This window comes from Indicator indicator, chromosome 36, assembly GCF_027791375.1.
Source record: "Indicator indicator isolate 239-I01 chromosome 36, UM_Iind_1.1, whole genome shotgun sequence".
Lineage (NCBI taxonomy): Eukaryota > Metazoa > Chordata > Aves > Piciformes > Indicatoridae > Indicator > Indicator indicator.
In genome coordinates, this window is record NC_072045.1 from 1161653 (window position 1) to 1177627 (window position 15975).

Consider the following 15975-nt stretch of genomic DNA (forward strand, 5'->3'; position numbering starts at 1 on the left):
ACTGGAGCAAGGCTGAGACAGTGGGGAGGAAGAAGATGGCTTTGGATTTACTCTTGCTGGCCTTGGGGGATGCTCAGTGCATAAGTGGGGTTGAGGCAGGGGCAGATGGTGGCTTGACCCTTTGGGCTGCCCCTGCCTTCCATTAGCCATCTGAATGCCCTGGGTAGATGGGATCATGGTTCCTAAGGGGTCCCATTTCCCAAATGCAAATGCTAATAACTGTGCACGAAGAGGCAGCACCCAGACAAACCTGCTGGCCTGCAGGTGGGGGTGGCCAGCTCCTGCTCAGTGAAAATTGCTCTTTTTATGGACCAGGCTCTGAAAATGGAGCAAGAAACAGCAAGCTGCAAAGGCATTGCAGCCCCAGTGTGGTGCTGGGAAGCCATCTAGGCACCTCCGTCACACATCTGGGAAGGAAAGCCCAAAATCCACAGAAGGGGAGTCTGGGGGAGATGCTGACTGCAGCCTGGCAATGGCTTTGGCCAGTTGCTCTGTCTGACAGACAGTGGCTGCTGAAGAAGAAGAAGCAGGAAGAAATCTTTCTTTTCACCTTTTCTTTGTGATTTTGATGCTCATGTACAGCATGGGGCGTGGGTCTTCTAATCAAGTCCCAAACAAGCAGGATCTACAGGAAGCATTGTCACCTTCTCCTGCTGATGCTGCCGGTCCCTGCAGGAGCACAGCAAACAGCCCTGCTGGGGGATGAGGAGAGCACATCCAGGGATGTCAAGCATCCAACCAGTGAACAGCTAAATAGCATCAGAAGAGCAAAGCTGGAGCACATCAGATGCAGAATCTTCTGGAAAAGAGAATAATTCCATGAAGAACGGCTGAGAGAGTTAGGGCTGTTCAGCCCGGAGAAGAGAAAGCTCCAGGGAGACCTTAGAGCAGCCTTCCAGTACTTAAAGGAGGTTTATAAAGGGACAGACCTTTGAGCAGGGCCTGTTGTGGCAGGACAAGGGGTGATGGTTTGAAACCAAAAGAGGGAGATTCAGACTGGAGAGCAGGAAGAAATTTGTAACCCTGAGCATGGTGAGACCCTGACACAGGCTTCCCAGAGAGGTGGGAGCTGCCCCATCCCTGGCAGCATTGCAGGTCAGGTTGGCTGGGGCTCAGAGCAGCCTGCTCTAGCTAGGGATGTCCCAGCTGACTGCAGGGGGTTGGACTGGATGTGAGCTTTAAAGGTCCCTTCCCACCCAAAGTATTCCATGACTCTGTGATTCTAAGGTAATGCCCCATCCAGTGAAGAGCAGGGTGGCAGGAGGCAGAGGTAGGTGGCTTGTTGCTGGTCTTGCAAATGAGGCTTCTGTGTTCGGGTTGAAATGGACAGAGCAGAAGGAGAACCTCTGCTTTTCACAAACAACTTAATTGGTTCTGAACTGTGTGCAAGATGTGCAAGGAGGGCAGAAAAAAAGCCCCAAAGTTATTTTGTATTGCTTGGAATGGAAACAACTTTCCTCTTTTCTTCTGCAACGGCATGGGAATTGTTGCCTTCAGTTTTAAAGAGCGGTATGGGATGGTGGTGTCCTCATGGGTACTGCCTAGCCCAGCTTCAAAATCCTCTGGGGTAGAGTTTTATCCTGGGCTGCAGGGAGGGAAGTTGATGACCTGGTGTCAGAGGAGGGCTGCTGCCCTGGGGTGACGTGGGGTGAAATATGGGCCCAGAGTCCTCAAGTTCTTCACCTACAGGAGTCCCCCAGGCTTGTGGTGTGTTTTGTGTCTGAGATCTGATGTCATGTGTGTCACCAAAAGCAGCCACAGCAGCAGTTACTGAGAGGGCAATGAGTCTGCAGACCCCTTCTGGAAATCCCATGTGTGTCCTTGAACCAGTTCATAGTCATAGAGTCACAGAATGGTTTGGGTTGGAAGGGACCCCCAGAGGTCATCCAGTCCAACCCCTTATACAGTCACCAGGGACATCCTCAACTAGATCTGGTTGTCTAGAGCCCTGTGGATCCTCACCCTGAATATCTCAGGTCATCAAGCCTCAGGTCCTACAAGCCCCAAATGTTTTCTTAAGCTATGCTGGGGCACAGGCCCTTGAAAGCAGACAGGCCTGTGCCAGCTGCTGCTTCTTTCACATGATAGAAGCTTGCTCAAAATGGTCACCTGGGATGCTGCCTCTGGTCCTGGCTGCCTCAGCCCCTGCAGTGCCCCCGGGGTGTAGTTGCCTGCCAGGGATGCTTAAGCCAGGAGTTCTCCTTCCCACCCTCTTTGCGTGTCTGTGAGCAGCCCGGAGGGAGCCACCCCAGAGTAATCTGCTTGGGAGGTGTCCCTGGTAAGGGTGCAACTGCTTCCAGAGCCCTGTCAGACATGTCCGTGGGAATCATGGTTTGTGCTGCTGAGCTCCTGCAGAGGAGCTGAAGTTACTGGAGGACTGAGAGAGTCCTGGTGCCCCAGATGCCAGGCACCCCGAGGCATGTGGAGCCAGGGACAGCTTTGAAGGTGTGGCTCTTGCTGGTGCTGCTGAGATGGGAGGGGTGAGAGGTGGCTGTCTGGGGGTGCCTGGGGAGTGTCACTGGGTGGAGAGCTTTTGGTTTTAATCTCCTGTGTCTTGGCTGTGCACCAGGTTTCAGATTCAAGCAGGGTTTGCCAGTCCGCTGCCTTTGTTCCATTGCAGTGCCCTGCAGGCGGTGGGGACTCGAGGCAGTACCTCTGGCTTCCCCCCTCCAATGTCTTGGTGGCACTGGTGCAGGGGGCTCAGCCTGTGTCCCCAGGCTGCTGCAGCTCTGTGTGTGCAGAACCAGCTTCCCTCTGCCAGACTCTGCACAGAGCACTTTGGATTCCACTGCTCCATAAAGCAGGGCTGGAGCCCCCACGATCGGATCTCCCGGAGCTTGTTTCTGCTGTTCAGATGCAGGCTGGGTTGGGAGGGGCCTCTGAGCAGCGGGTTGGGGCTCTCCTCACCTTGTGGGGCCACAAACTCAGCTGGGTCAGGAAGTAGGGAGTTATTGCGCAATATCTTAATCCAGTGGTGCTCTGAGAACACACAGCTCCAAAGAAGCTGCAGCTCAACCTGCATCTGTGGCTGAGTCCGAGCTCCACACTGAGCCATGCTCCCACCCTGTGTCACTCCCCGGGCCCCACAGCCCCAGGCTGTCTTGCAGCTGCTCTGGTCCCAAACGCCCCTGTCCCACCATGCCCCCCCCTCCCTCGACAGCCTTTAGCCACTCTGTGCCGAGCTCCGACTCCAGCACCACCTTCAGCACAGCTCCTCCGAGCCTGCAAAACCTGCAGCTGCTGCGGGAGGCTTTGCTGGGAGGACCTGGAGCCCTGGGTGACCACCAGGTCAGGAGCTGCTGTGGAGGCACAGGCTGGCACGGCACGGCACAGGCTGGCACGACGAGCATTTGGTGCCCGGGGGGTGTTTGTGCGGTGTCCACGCACGGTGCTGCGAGTCCGGCAGGCGCTGGAGGGAGCTGCCACGTCCTGCACCGGGCTGCAGATGGGACCTGCTCAGAGCGATGTAGCTGCAGCATTCCAGGGGGATTTCAGGTGAAAACAGAGACTCATGACCGGCTGCTTCTGCAGAGGGACCTTAGAAAGGTCTCAGCATGCCACAAACCTATGGGCTAGGGTCATAGGGTGGAATTGCCACCCAGGGGATGTGAAGACAAGGGCAAGACAGAGACAGGAAAGCAGCAGCTGCAGTTCCTGGGTTAGGCAAAATTTGGGGCATTTAGCCTTCCTCTGCCTGGTGTCCTCTGAGCACCTCGTGTAGATCAAATACACCCCTGGGGAGCACTTGGGGGAGCACCTGAGATCCTATGGATCAAATACACCCCTGGAAGCAAATCTCCGATCTGCCCAAAAATCCCCAGCAACAAATACACAGCAGAGCTCCTGCACCAGCTCCTTGCTGGGCTGCATTCAGAAGAGTGTGGCCAGCAGGTCTAGGGAGGTTGTCCTCCCCCTCTACTCTGCCCTGCTGAGACCACATCTGGAGTATTGTGTCCAGTTCTGGGCTCCCCAGTCCAAGAGGGACAGGGATCTGCTGGAGAGTGTTCAACAAAGGCTACAAGGATGCTGAAGGGACTGGAATCTGATGACAAAAGGCTGAAAGACCTGGGGCTGGTTGGTCTAGAGAGGAGAAGACTGAGAGGGAATCTGATCAATGTCTGCAAATATCTACAGGGTGGGGACAGGACAAGGGGCAAAAGACACAAACTGGAACCCAGGAGGTTCCACCTCAGCATGAAGAGACACTTCTTTGGTAGGAGGGTGCTGGAGCCCTGGAGCAGGCTGCCCAGAGAAGTTGTGGAATCTCCTTCTCTGGAGACTTTCAAGACACAGCTGGATGTGTTCCTGTGTCACCTGCTCTGGCAGGGGGGTTGGACTGGATGATTTATGAAGGTCCCTTCCATTCTAAGATTCTGTGATCCTTTGATCCTATCATCTGATGCATAAACCCCAGCTTGTAATCACTTCAGCATCCAGACTGAAGCACAGCACACCAGGATCTGCTGCTGCACCCAGGGACTAAACCAGCTCTGAATTAAGCAAATAGAACATTAAAATGTATTTGTGAGTGCAGGAGGGAGCAGGCAGCTCCCAGCCAGGGATAATGGAGCTGTTTGTGCAATTGTGCTTGGGGCTATCATTAACCCCAGGGTTTTCCCCAGGGAAGGAGGACAGACACAGGAGCTGAGGTCACATTTAGGTACACCAGGAGCCGAATCAGGCTCTTGGCTTTTCTTTCTGCAACCAGCAATTTTTGTCTCCCTTCTTTGACCAGCTGTTATTTTCTCCATCTGCAGCATCAGGCCACGTACCTGGGATCATGAGCACAGCTGGAGCTCTCCCCCATCATCGGCAAATCATGGTTGGAGAAGTCCTTAGGATCAAGTCCAACTATAACCAGCATCTCCCTGCACACAGCTGTCAGACCACATCCCTCAGCACCTCATCCAACATCTTTTAAACACCTTCAGGGATGGTGACTCCAGCACTTCCCTGGGCAGCCTGTTCCAGTGCCATCTTCCATCCCCAGCTCATTTCATTCCTTCATACATAGTCACACCCCCAAAGCTGTAATAAATGCTTTGGGAGATCACTGTGCAGGTATGGCACAAGCAGGCAAAAGACTACTACACCTTGGGGCATGTCCTGCTCAGTTCTGACATTAATCCACCCCAGATAATTCAGACCTCAGCCTTGGCTCTTGTTCAACAACCTGGCAGAAGGTTTTCCAGCCAGCTACATCTCTCTAGGGCAAAGGGAATCAGAGAAATTAACCTACTGCCCCAAGACCTGATTTCCAGAAGGAAAAGAAATTTAGAAAGCCATAAACTTCAAAGAGACTGAAAGCTGCTGGCAGGGATTTATCTCAGAGCTCTGCAAGGCTAGAGCTAAAAGCTGAGAGCAGAAGGAAGCACAGAGCTCAGGCCAGTCTCCCAACAAATGAAGCTTCTGACTCAAGTCCTCACACACCTCCCCCACCTCATATCTTCTGGTCAACCCCCAGGGAAATAATGCAGAGAGGACAGGTACAGGCTTGTTTTTATTAAAAGACATCTTCAGAAAAAGATATTTCAGTACAAAAAAAAAAAGTTTAAAATACAGAAACTACAGCTGCTGCTGCTTTTCAGCATCAAGGTTTATAAATTACACCACATCCTTAGGAACACTGCATTTAAATACAGAAACAAATGAAACCCACCCACAAGGTCCAACATCCTCCGTATGACTCTGTACAGGGGTTTGCAGCCTGGAGCTGGAGCATCCTCCACATGACTCTGTACAGGGTTTTGAAGCCTGGAGCTGGAGCACAGCAGCCAATATGACTTTCAGGGGATGCTCAGGAAGCCCCAAGACTGCAGCCTGGCCTGGGAGAGGTTTTTGGGACCTATTTCGCCCACCTCTCTCCCAGACACCCACCCCAAGGGCACCTCACAGGGTAACATGCAGCTCTTGCACAGAGCCCTGTGTTGTCCCTTGGCCCTTCAGAGCCAGTTCTGGGATGTGCAGGTGGGGTGGTGCCACTCACTCTGCAAAGCATCAGCAGTCTGTTGGGAGAAGGCAGCTCTGGAGGCTTCAGGAGGATTTACAGCTGACAGCAGTGCTGGTCCAGCGCAGGGACAGTCACTGCTCTGCACCTGCGCTGTCCTACTGCTCCTCCTAACCACCCCCAGCAGCACTGGTAGGCTCCAGAGCTTCAGACTCAACTTCCAGGATCTGGCCCTCATGCAATCAGCTGCAGGGTCCCACCCATTGTCTCCTGGAGGTGGAAGCTGTTTCCCCAGCTCCCAGCAAAATCTAGCACAGACAGAAACAGAGAACTTCAAAGCTGTGGGGGCCGAGGAAACCAAGTGAGCCTGAAGTCCCTTTCTGTACAGTGTCCTTCAGCCTTCTCACCAAAACCACAGCCCCAGTGGATTGAAGTCACTGGAGCAGGAGCTGCACAGATGAAGCTGCCTGAGGCTCACTGGGCCATGGCACCAGTGAGGGAAGGAGGCTCTGGGGACTTTCACAGGAGGTACACAGGACATCATTTGGGAACAACAGTGAAAGACAGGACACAGCAAGGCCAAGTACCCAACACTTGGGTCCAGAGTACCAAAATACTTCAATGTGCTCCCCCCTTCCCCCAGCCTCCACTCATCAAAACTAGCACAGAAGTGTTCAGACAGGACAAAAAGCACCAAACAACTTGAACTTGCTACAGCAGCACGTGGCAGGGTGGGAGACCCTTGTGCATGCTCTGGAGGTCAACTTCCTCTTCTGGTTTGGGAGCTTCCATCCAGGGGTTTCAGGCAAATGGAGCTGTTGTGCCACTGAAGGGCTGCCAACCAAGAGGAACTCCTCGGGGGCTGCCTGAGGAGGGTGGTTTGGTTCTTTGTAAACACCAGGTGAAGGAGCTCAGGTCTGTGCTCCACAGAGAAAGTCAAGTCTCAGGTGGCAGCTTTAGGGCTCTGCTTCCAGCGCTGCAGGTTGGATTTTCATGGTGGTGGACTTCAGAGGGTAGTACCTGCCCTTCCATGTCTTCCAGAAGATGCCCTGCTTGCGCTCGTGCCGCTGCCGCGGGATGGAGCGGAAGTACTTCCCGTTGAGGTTGGCATGGCCACAGGTGCTGAACCACCAGCCACCTACCCAGGCAAGAGATGCAGAGTTAACCCACAGCACTTCCAGACAGGAAACAACAGGCTCAAGGCAGATCCCCCCTTTTCCAGGGCTTTTTCTTTTTTCCCAGGGCTTTTTCCCAGTGCACCTCACACGCACTCAAGCCTCACGTGCTGGGAAACCTTTGCACACACCCTGCATGACTTCAGGATGCCTTTACAACCCCCTCATGCTCTTTGTGGGATGCAAAACCTCCTCAAACCCTTCAGCAGCCCCCTCTCAGCTCTGAGGAGTGATCACTGCTATGCTTGAAAGGTTTCCAAACAAGGTGGCAGCCAGCAGAGCTGCTACAAAGACAGCACAGGAGCACTGCTTCCAGCTCTGGTGTCCCCAGCACAAGGGGGACAAACTGTTGGAATAGGTCCAGGAGGCCACAAAGATGATCAGAGGGCTGGAGAACCTCCCCTCTGGGGACAGGCTGGGAGAGTTGGGGATGCTCAGCCTGGAGAAGTGAAGGCTGCAGGGAGACCTCAGAGCAGCCTTCCAGTACCTGAAGGGGCTCCAGGAGAGCTGGGGAGGGATTTTGGACAAGGGCTGGGAGTGCCAGGACGAGGGAGAATGGTTTTGAGCTGGGAGAGGGAAGATTGAGAGAGGGGATGAGGAAGAAATTCTTGAGAGTGAGGGTGGGGAGAGACTGGCACAGGTTGCCCAGGGAGGCTGTGGATGCTTCCAGCCTGGAGGTGGCCTTGAGCAAGCTGGGCTGGTGGGAGGTGTCCCTGCCCATGGCAGGCATTGGAGCTGGATGGTCCCTTCCAACCCAAACTATTCTATCATTCTGTGCAACCCCACCTGCATTCACAAAGCCCTCATGGCTTCAGCTTCCCTCCCAGTTCCCTGCACTGCCCCTCCCAAAGATGCAGCTTTCCCTGGGCAGCAGGGAACAAGCCCTTGGGCTTTTGGTCAACAAGTCCCTGACTTCCAGTCAGCACTTGGCTGACTGAGCCTGGGTGTGCCCAGGTGGCCAAGAAGGCCAACAGCATCCTGGCTTGGATCAGAAACAGGAACTGGGCCCCTGGACTCAGCACTGGTAAAGTCACACCTTGAATCCTGGGTTCAGTTTTGGGCCCCTCACTCCAAGAAGGACATTGAGGAGCTGGAGCAGGTCCAGAGAAGGGCAACAAAGCTGGGGAAGGGTCTGGAGACAAGGCTGGAGAGCAGCAGCTGAGGGAGCTGGGGTTAAGCCCAGAGTAAAGAAGGCTCAGGGCAGACCTCCTCACTCTTCTCCCTGAAAGGAGGTTGGAGCCAGGTGGGAGTTGGGCTTTTCTACCAAGAAACAAGCAATTGGGTGAGAGAAAACAGCCTCAAGTTGCCCCAAGGGAGGTCTAGGTTAGAGCTGAGGGACAATTTCTCCCCCAGAAGGGTTGTTAAGGCCTGGCCCAGGCTGGCAGAGCAGTGCTGGAGTCCCCATTCTCAGATGGGTTTCAAAGCCATGGAGATGTGGTGCTGAGGGCCATGGTTTAGGGGTGCCCTGGCAATGCTGGGTTAAGGGCTGGACTTGATCTTAGAAGTCTTCCAACCTAGACCATTCTGTGAGTCTAAACCAGGCTTAACTTCAAAGGGGTCTAGATCCACAAAGTCACTGTCCCACTGACAGCCACCACCAGACAGGGCTGAGAGTGCCCACAGCTGGGAAGGAGGAGCTCACACTGACCTGAGAGGTGCTTGGCACAGTTTGTGTCAGCTTTGAGGTCATGGTCACGATCCCGAGTGGAGAAGGGCAGCTGCCTGAAGTCCCCAATGGAGTTTTCCAGCTCTCCAGACAGAGGTCCCAGCAGGTTGAGTGTGTAGGCTGTGCTCTCACCACCAAGGCTGAAGACAAACTGAACCACCTGGGAATTTCCCTCCCAGTCTTCCAGCTCAATCAGGAGATTGTATCTCCCCTCTTGGACAAGGTGATGCATCTTCTCCAGACCCAGCCAGAAGTCACCTGAGACAAGAGATGTTGCCTTGGCTGCAAGGATCCAAACTCACTGTGCCAAGCAGACACAAGCAGGCTCCAAAGACAAAAAGGGACAACCCAGGACACTGCAGCATTTGAGCCACTGTCTGGCACCTGCAGGGCAAGTCAAGAGGACCAAGGACCCCCTCCTTCCCCTTCCTCAGCCCAGCACTCTGCTGGGGCACACAGAGATGCCCAGGGGCCAGCAAAGGGAGTAACTTGTGCTATCACTTATGGGATATTAACAAGATAGCCTTTGTCAGCCACCTACCGTGAAGGTCTCCAAAGCCATTCTTGTAGGCATCCCACAGCTGGTCAAAGTCCACAGAGCCATCTGTGCGCCTCTGGATCACTGTCCAGCCCCCCTCTGTGGGCAGGAAAAGCACTCATTTGGGGGCACCATTTACTGCACCACCAGGCAAAGGGCTGTGGGACATCCCCACTGCTTTACCTGCAGTCATGTCACAGTAGACTTTGAAGGGCTGAGATCCTGCAGGCTGCACCTGGAAAATGCCACTGCTGTGCTGCCCAGTCAGGAAGAGCTGGTGGCAGTCCTCTGGGAGCTCTGGGGGGTAAGGAAACAGTGATTGAGGACATAGCCCCAAGTCCCTCAGCAGGTTGCTCCTACCACAGGCTCAGCATTTGCAGCCCTGGCCAGCAGCCCAGGCAGCTGTGCACAGTGGTGCCTGGGGCTCCGGACACGTGCTGGGGATGACAGCCTCTGACCTCAGCATCTCCAAACGCTGTGACCCTGCATCTTTCCATTTATCCAAACCGCTCCTTGGGCTTCCAGCCAAGGCAGAAGCCGGGCATTGGGCCAGCCTGGGGTGACCTAGGCTGGAGAACGAGGCTCCCTGTCAAGGAAAGGCCCTGAGGAGCTTCCCAGCTCCTTGCATGCCTGCAGCTGGCAGAAGCAGCCCGTTTGGGGTGGGGTAATGCCAGGGCCGAGCATCTACATCCCACCCCGAGGCTGAAGCTGCCTCAAAGGGCCTCAGAGGCAAAACAACCCCCCAGGTCCTGACATGAGGAAGGTTCTCAAGCACCCAGCACCTGACCTCTTGCTCCCAGTGACCATGGTGGCCCCAGCCAGATGTTCTGCTGGGCAACCTGCCACCAGCAGGCACAGGGCCAGGCTGGGGTCACCCTTTTTGCCCAAGACACACCAAGCAGGGCAGGGAGGCAGGGAGCTCCAGCTTACTGCACAAGTGGACTGCCAGGGGTGAGGCCACCCCTCAGCTTGTCCCCTCCATCCCCTCACCAGCTGGGCTCCCACCTCTCCTTCCTCCTCACAGGACTTTGCCCGGAGCTGCCAGCAAGGCACCGTTTCAACAGCGCCGACAAAAGTCCAGCCACAGCCTCCGCCCGCGGCACTCGGGGGGCAGGCAGGGTAGGGGGGGACCTGTTACAAGACCCCGGTCAAAAGGCCACAGGAGGATGTGCTGGGGGGGCTGCAGCTCCAGGCTGCCCCTGCAGTCAAGGGGCTCTTTGTCAGCCAGGACAGGTGCCCCCCTCACTCCCAGACAAAGGGGAGTCTGTTCTCTCTGCACAGGGCTGGGCTGGGGCTTGGTGGCTCACAGCTGCTGCCAGCGTGACCCCACAGCAGACGGTGCAGAAACCCAACGCCAAGTCTGGGCTGTGCCAGGTGCTAGCCCCAGGGCCAGGACTGGCACTGGGTGGCAGTGGGGAGAAGGCCTTCCCCCACGGCCACAGAGCCTCACATGGAGCAGAAAGGAGGAAAAATTGAGCCTTTGAGCTACTGAGGGCAAGAGCAGACCCCACAGGGCATCACCCCCTGCCCCCATCCTCACTGGGAGCCTGGGGAGTCCCAATGCTATGCTGCAGCAAAGAGCAGAGCCACAACAGGAAGAAGGGTCAGTGTGGAGAGGACCTGGAGACAGCAATGGGACACCTGCCAGCAGCTGAACTCTCACTGAACTTTCCCCCTCCTAGGCACAGGCAGTTCTTCTCCCACCAGACAGCTCTGCAGGCAGCATGGCACATTGGCATCCATCACAATGTGGGCACAGGACTGGTGGCCCATAGGACAAACATGTAGTCCCAAGACATCCCCCAAGCCCTGCATATCCCTCCCTGGCTGGAGGGAGAGTGCTTTGCAGACAAAGTCACCTGCACTGTAGGGAGGCAGAGGATGTTCCTTACACCCCCACTTCCTAGGTGGATGCAGCCAGGAAAGCCAAATCAGGCTCAGAAGGAAAATCCAGAACCTGTCCCCTTCACACACAGGTGCAGTCACCTCAGCTCACAAGGGTGGCAGCAGGGAGGGGCTGGAGGCTGCTCTCTGCTCCTCACCTCCTCTCCCAGCACTGTTGTGATGGTTCCCTGGGTGGATGCTTGGCGGCCCCAGTGTGCAAAGTCAACCCCATCCCTGGCTGTTCATTATCAGGGCCCTGGCTGCTGACTGCACTTGGGATCTCTTCTGCCTTCCTGGTGCAGTGGGGACATTTCTGCAGCTGAATGCAATGCAGCTGCTTGAACAGCCTCAGCTCAATCTTTTTGTATGAGGAACAGGCTCATTAGCTCCAGCTCACATTGCACATCTGTAGGGCACCAGCAGAACAGGACCTCCTGGCTGCTCTGGATGTTTTTCTTTCCCTCCTCCTTTATTTAGCCAAACCAGGGAAGAATCAACAAGGCTGGCTGGAGCTGCCCCAGGCATGGCCCCAGATTTACCCAACAGGATCTCCAGGCATGACAGGACATCACCTCCTGGGATAAACACCCTTTCTTGCAGATGGCAGGGCATGCCTGGAGCTGTTTGCATCACCTCCCCCTCACCCACCCCAACCCAACTATTTTGGAGTCCCAGCACCACAGGCAGACAGTGAGCAGGGCTCTACCTTTCCCCTACTGGGCCAGCTGCCAGCAAGCGCAGGCTCTGCCTAAAGATCTGATCCTCTTTCTGCAAGCGATTAAACCTTTCACTCTCCAGGCTGCTTCAAGCCTTCAACTTTCACATGCTTGGCCCCATGCCAGCTCTGGCCTGAAAAAACTTGTGTTCACTGGATGCAAATAAAAGAGTCTTTCTGAAAGAGCTGCTGGTGCAGTTCATCACTGCTCCCCGGGGCCCTGCTGCACCGTGGCTCTGCCCGACAACGGCAGGGAGCCGCTGGCAGAAGGCTGCTCAGCACTGCCTACTCTGGAGGCAGCCACAAGGCTCCCCAGGCAGAGGGCACGGGGCTGGGCTGCCAGGCAGTGCTTTGAGATCTGCCAGAAGACTCACTTGGTAATGAGGGGAAGCCAACTTGTTTTCTGTCAGCAATATCAACATCAGGGATCAGGCAGGACAAGGGGGAGCTCACAGCTTGGCCTGGTAGGAGACAGGATGTCTGGGGTGCTGAGGACACTCTGGGTCTCCCCATTGGGGACAATGTGGCACCAGAAGGTGCTAAGCTCTCAGCACCATGCTTCACAAGTGTTGTTGCACCCAGCAGCACAGCCTACAGCTACCATCAGCAAGTAGCAGAGACCCAAATCCATCTCCCTGCACCCTGCATTCAGTATAACCCAAGAGAAGAGCAGGACAGATGAACTGGTTGGACTAGGTGACTTTTAAAGAGTCCTTCCATCCCAAATGACTCCTTGGCACACTCCTGAGGGCAAGACATAATGCAGAGTGGGGAAAGAAAAAAATGTGGAAGGGATGCTTTGAGATAGTTATCTGGCTTGCTGGTGCTGCTCTGACCATGGGAGACCCTGCTGCATGCTGGCCAGCCCTGCCAGGCTGAGCACCAGGAGGAGTTTGGAGCCCTGTGTTGCATCTCTCAGCTTGCCTGCATCAATTCTGCAGCAATTTGTTCTGCCCACCCAGCTTGCAGGCACACCAGTGACAGCTCCAGGCTCACCATGTGCTTCCCCATAGCTATCCCCATGCACCACCCCAGGCAGGATTTCCCCATGCATCCTCACCCTGCCTAGTTTCTGTTTGGCTCACATTGGACATCCCCAGACAGCTGCACGGATGGAGCCAGCACCATGATTTAGCTGACACAACATGAGAGCAGCTGCTCCTGGCCAGAAAACCCTTTGGGGACAGCAGTTCCTGTCTGGGAGGAAGGCTGCAGGACGTGGCACAGCCAGGGACTCCGCTCTGCTGCTTTCACTCGGCAGGAGCTGCTCCAGCCCCTTGCCAGAGAGGATGCTCCAGGCAGAGCCAGGAGCTCGGGATGCAGCATCCACTTGCCTGCTCCACTGCATGCTTCCCAGGCCTGCGAGTCCCTGGTGCTCCACTGCAGCTCAGCACCTTCTGCTGAGGACAGTGTGAGCTGAGGCACTTGTCTGACACATGAACCCTAAACAGGAGCCAAGGCAGATGGACCCACAAGGCTCTAACTCTCCTCCCAGGACACCCTAATTCTCCCCCTGGCACCAGCAGACATGCTGAGAAGCAAACCTTCTCTGATAAAGTGAAAGCAGGTGAACAAGAGTTAAGTCCAAGAAGCACAGATGCTCCTTTCCTGCCTGCATTTTATCCCCTGCCCCCCACCTGCCAATCCTCTTTGACAAATACCTGCTAGCAGGGTTTGTCCACTCCCCATCACATTCTTAATGTCAGGAGGGAAAATTCCTCTTAAATCCTTAAATTCCTGCTGCTGATCCAAAAGGCTAGGATCTGCCTGTGCTCCAGATCCCCTCTGCCTGGCCAATCTCCCAAGCTCTGGGTTTGCAAGCAAATCTCACATCCTGACTCAGGACAACTGAGCCTTTTGTTTCCAAACAGTTTCAACTGCTGAGGGTTGCTGCAGCAGGGAGCAGCAGGGTGGGATGGGCAGATACTCACTCTGTGTCAGCATGGGCTCCCCACTGGCATTCTGGCTCTGGTTGGTGAGACTGAGGCTCTTCAGGTTTATCTTCCACTTGGGAGACTGTGTTTTGTTGTCCTTCAGGTGTAAAGGGATTAGTAAATTGACCTGGCGAAAAAAAAAAAAAGCACAAGTCAGAACAGTTCGATGTCAGCTCATTTTCAATGCTGTTACTCAGGGCCAAGCTGCCAGCTGCTCCGCCACGATCAGAGCTGGGGCTGAACTTGCCCAGAAACCTCAAGGAATAGGAGGCAGAACATGACTGTGGGTTTTCACACCCCTGCTAATGAGTTTATTCTGCAAAGGATGAGCCGAGAGAATCTCTGTTCCTACACACCAATTCCTTCTATTGCTTGCAGCTTGCTACCTTTGGACTGACAACTGGGTCATGGTCTTTGTAGGGCCCCCAAAGTCAGGTAGCAGCAGCACAACCAGTTCTGGTTCTGCTGTCCCCAGAGCACGATGCCAGGGTCCCACAGCACACAGGACCAGCAGCAGCCCCCTAGCCACACAGAGGGATGAGAGCTCACCTTGCTCTGCAGGCTTTTGATCTGCAGATTCTGCTTGTCCAGCTTGTACTGCTGCTGCTTGATCTTCTGCAAGAGCTCCTCGATCCGCAGGTTCTGTGCATCCATCAGGGACTGCATGTGGAAGAGCCAGGTAAGCCCTGCAGCTCCGGGCAGACCTGGCAGTGCCAGTGCCCCAGCAGGGCTGCTCCTCACAGCTGCTCCCAATGTCCCCAGCACCACCAGGTCCATCTCCACCTCTCCCCTGGGACCGAACCCACTGCTCCCAGGAGGGTCGACAGCCCCCAGTGCTCCGAGCGTGCCTCGCCGTGTCCCAGAGGGCTGCTCCCTGCAGCAATCCCCAGCCGCTCCTCGCAGGCTCCGTCCCCTACCTCGGCTGCTCCCCGCCATGCAAGAACCCCTCCCTGACTCTCCCCAGGCCGATCCCAGATGTCTCGAGCGGGTCTGGTGCCCCCTCCCCCTCAGGTCGCTTCCAGTGGCTGGTTGGGTCCCGGTCTCCTCTGCTCCCCGGGTCGCTCCCGCTGCCTGGCTGGGTCGGGTCCTCCCTGCTCTCCCGGGGCCACTCCCAATGCCTCCCTGCGTGTCAGGTCCCTCTCCGCTCCCTTGGGGCCCTCCTCCCGGTCGCTCCCGGTGTCCCCGAGCGGGTCGGCTCCCCCGGGACTGCGGGCGATGCTCACCTGCAGCGCTCCCAGGTCCCTGGCGCTCTGGTTGCCGCCCGGCCGCGCCTGCAGCGCCTGCCGAACGCGGCCCTCCAGCTGCTCCAGCCGGCCCTGGATCTCGGCTTTGTCGGCCGCCACCTCCTCCAGGCGCTGCCGCAGAGCCTCCGAGAGGTTGAGGAGCTGCCGGCCGCGGCCCTCCAGCTCCCGCACGCTGTCCCGCAGCCGCTCGCCCCTCTCCTGCGCCTCCCGCGCCTGCCGCAGCAGCCGCCCCATGGAGCTGTTGTGTGCGTTCAGGCGGCTGCCCAGCTCCCGCATCTGTCCCTTGGTGCGGTCCACATGCTCCTTCAGGCCGTGTCCGAGCTGCAGCAGCCCGTGGGCGATCACGTTCACCTCGTCCCAGGAGGCGAACTGCGCTCGCCGCTCCTTGCCTGCCATCGCTCGCCGCTCGGCCCCGGCCCGGCCCGCCGCGGGCCCTGGAGCCGCGGCCACAGCCGCCGCAGTGCACAGCAGCAGCGCTGCCCCTGTGAGCTGCATGGCTGCGCCGGTGAGCTGCACACCGGCCGCGCCGCCACCAGTGCCCGCCCCGCCGCCTCGGCTCCGCTTTTATCGCCGCCCGCGCACCGCGGCGGGGAGGGCCCCGGGACCGGCCCCTCCCCGCCCGCCTGGCCCCGCCGCTTTGTTCGCCCTCCCCAGCCAGCCAGGGGCTCGGGCCGCTCCGCACCCCCCGCCCGCGGCAGCCGCGGCTCCGAGCCTCGGCATCCCCTCCGCCCCCGGCTCCGAGCCTCGGCATCCCCTCAGCCCCCGGCTCCGGGGAGCCTCGGCCCCTTGCCTCTGAGACCTGCCCGCGCCCATCCTCACACCCTGTTCCATCCTCGTCCCCATCCTCATCCCCATTTTCATTCCTATCCCTG

The 15975-nt window shown here is 56.7% G+C and overlaps 1 protein-coding gene across 1 annotated transcript; it reads right to left on the reverse strand.

Moving 5' to 3' along the window:
* Window positions 1-6903: 6903 nt before the first annotated feature.
* ANGPTL4 (angiopoietin like 4) lies at window positions 6904-15598 on the reverse strand. The gene is made up of 7 exons (XM_054396278.1): window positions 15083-15598; window positions 14409-14519; window positions 13857-13986; window positions 9510-9623; window positions 9330-9425; window positions 8771-9046; window positions 6904-7085 (listed from the first exon to the last, which is right to left on the reverse strand). The coding sequence occupies exons 1-7, from the start codon at window positions 15596-15598 to the stop codon at window positions 6904-6906; spliced, it is 1425 nt and encodes a 474-aa protein (XP_054252253.1).
* Between the last annotated feature and the right edge of the window lie 377 nt (window positions 15599-15975).

Bases quoted from the DNA above. Each gene is read 5' to 3' on its own strand.
- ANGPTL4 (XM_054396278.1), bottom strand. From the start codon at position 15,598: ATGCAGCTCACAGGGGCAGCGCTGCTGCTGTGCACTGCGGCGGCTGTG. The intron at 13,987-14,408 runs GTGAGCTCTCAT...TTTTTTCGCCAG, and splicing joins TCAAAAGCCTGCAGAGCAAG to GTCAATTTACTAATCCCTTT. The intron at 9,426-9,509 runs GTAAAGCAGTGG...TCCTGCCCACAG, and splicing joins CTACTGTGACATGACTGCAG to AGGGGGGCTGGACAGTGATC.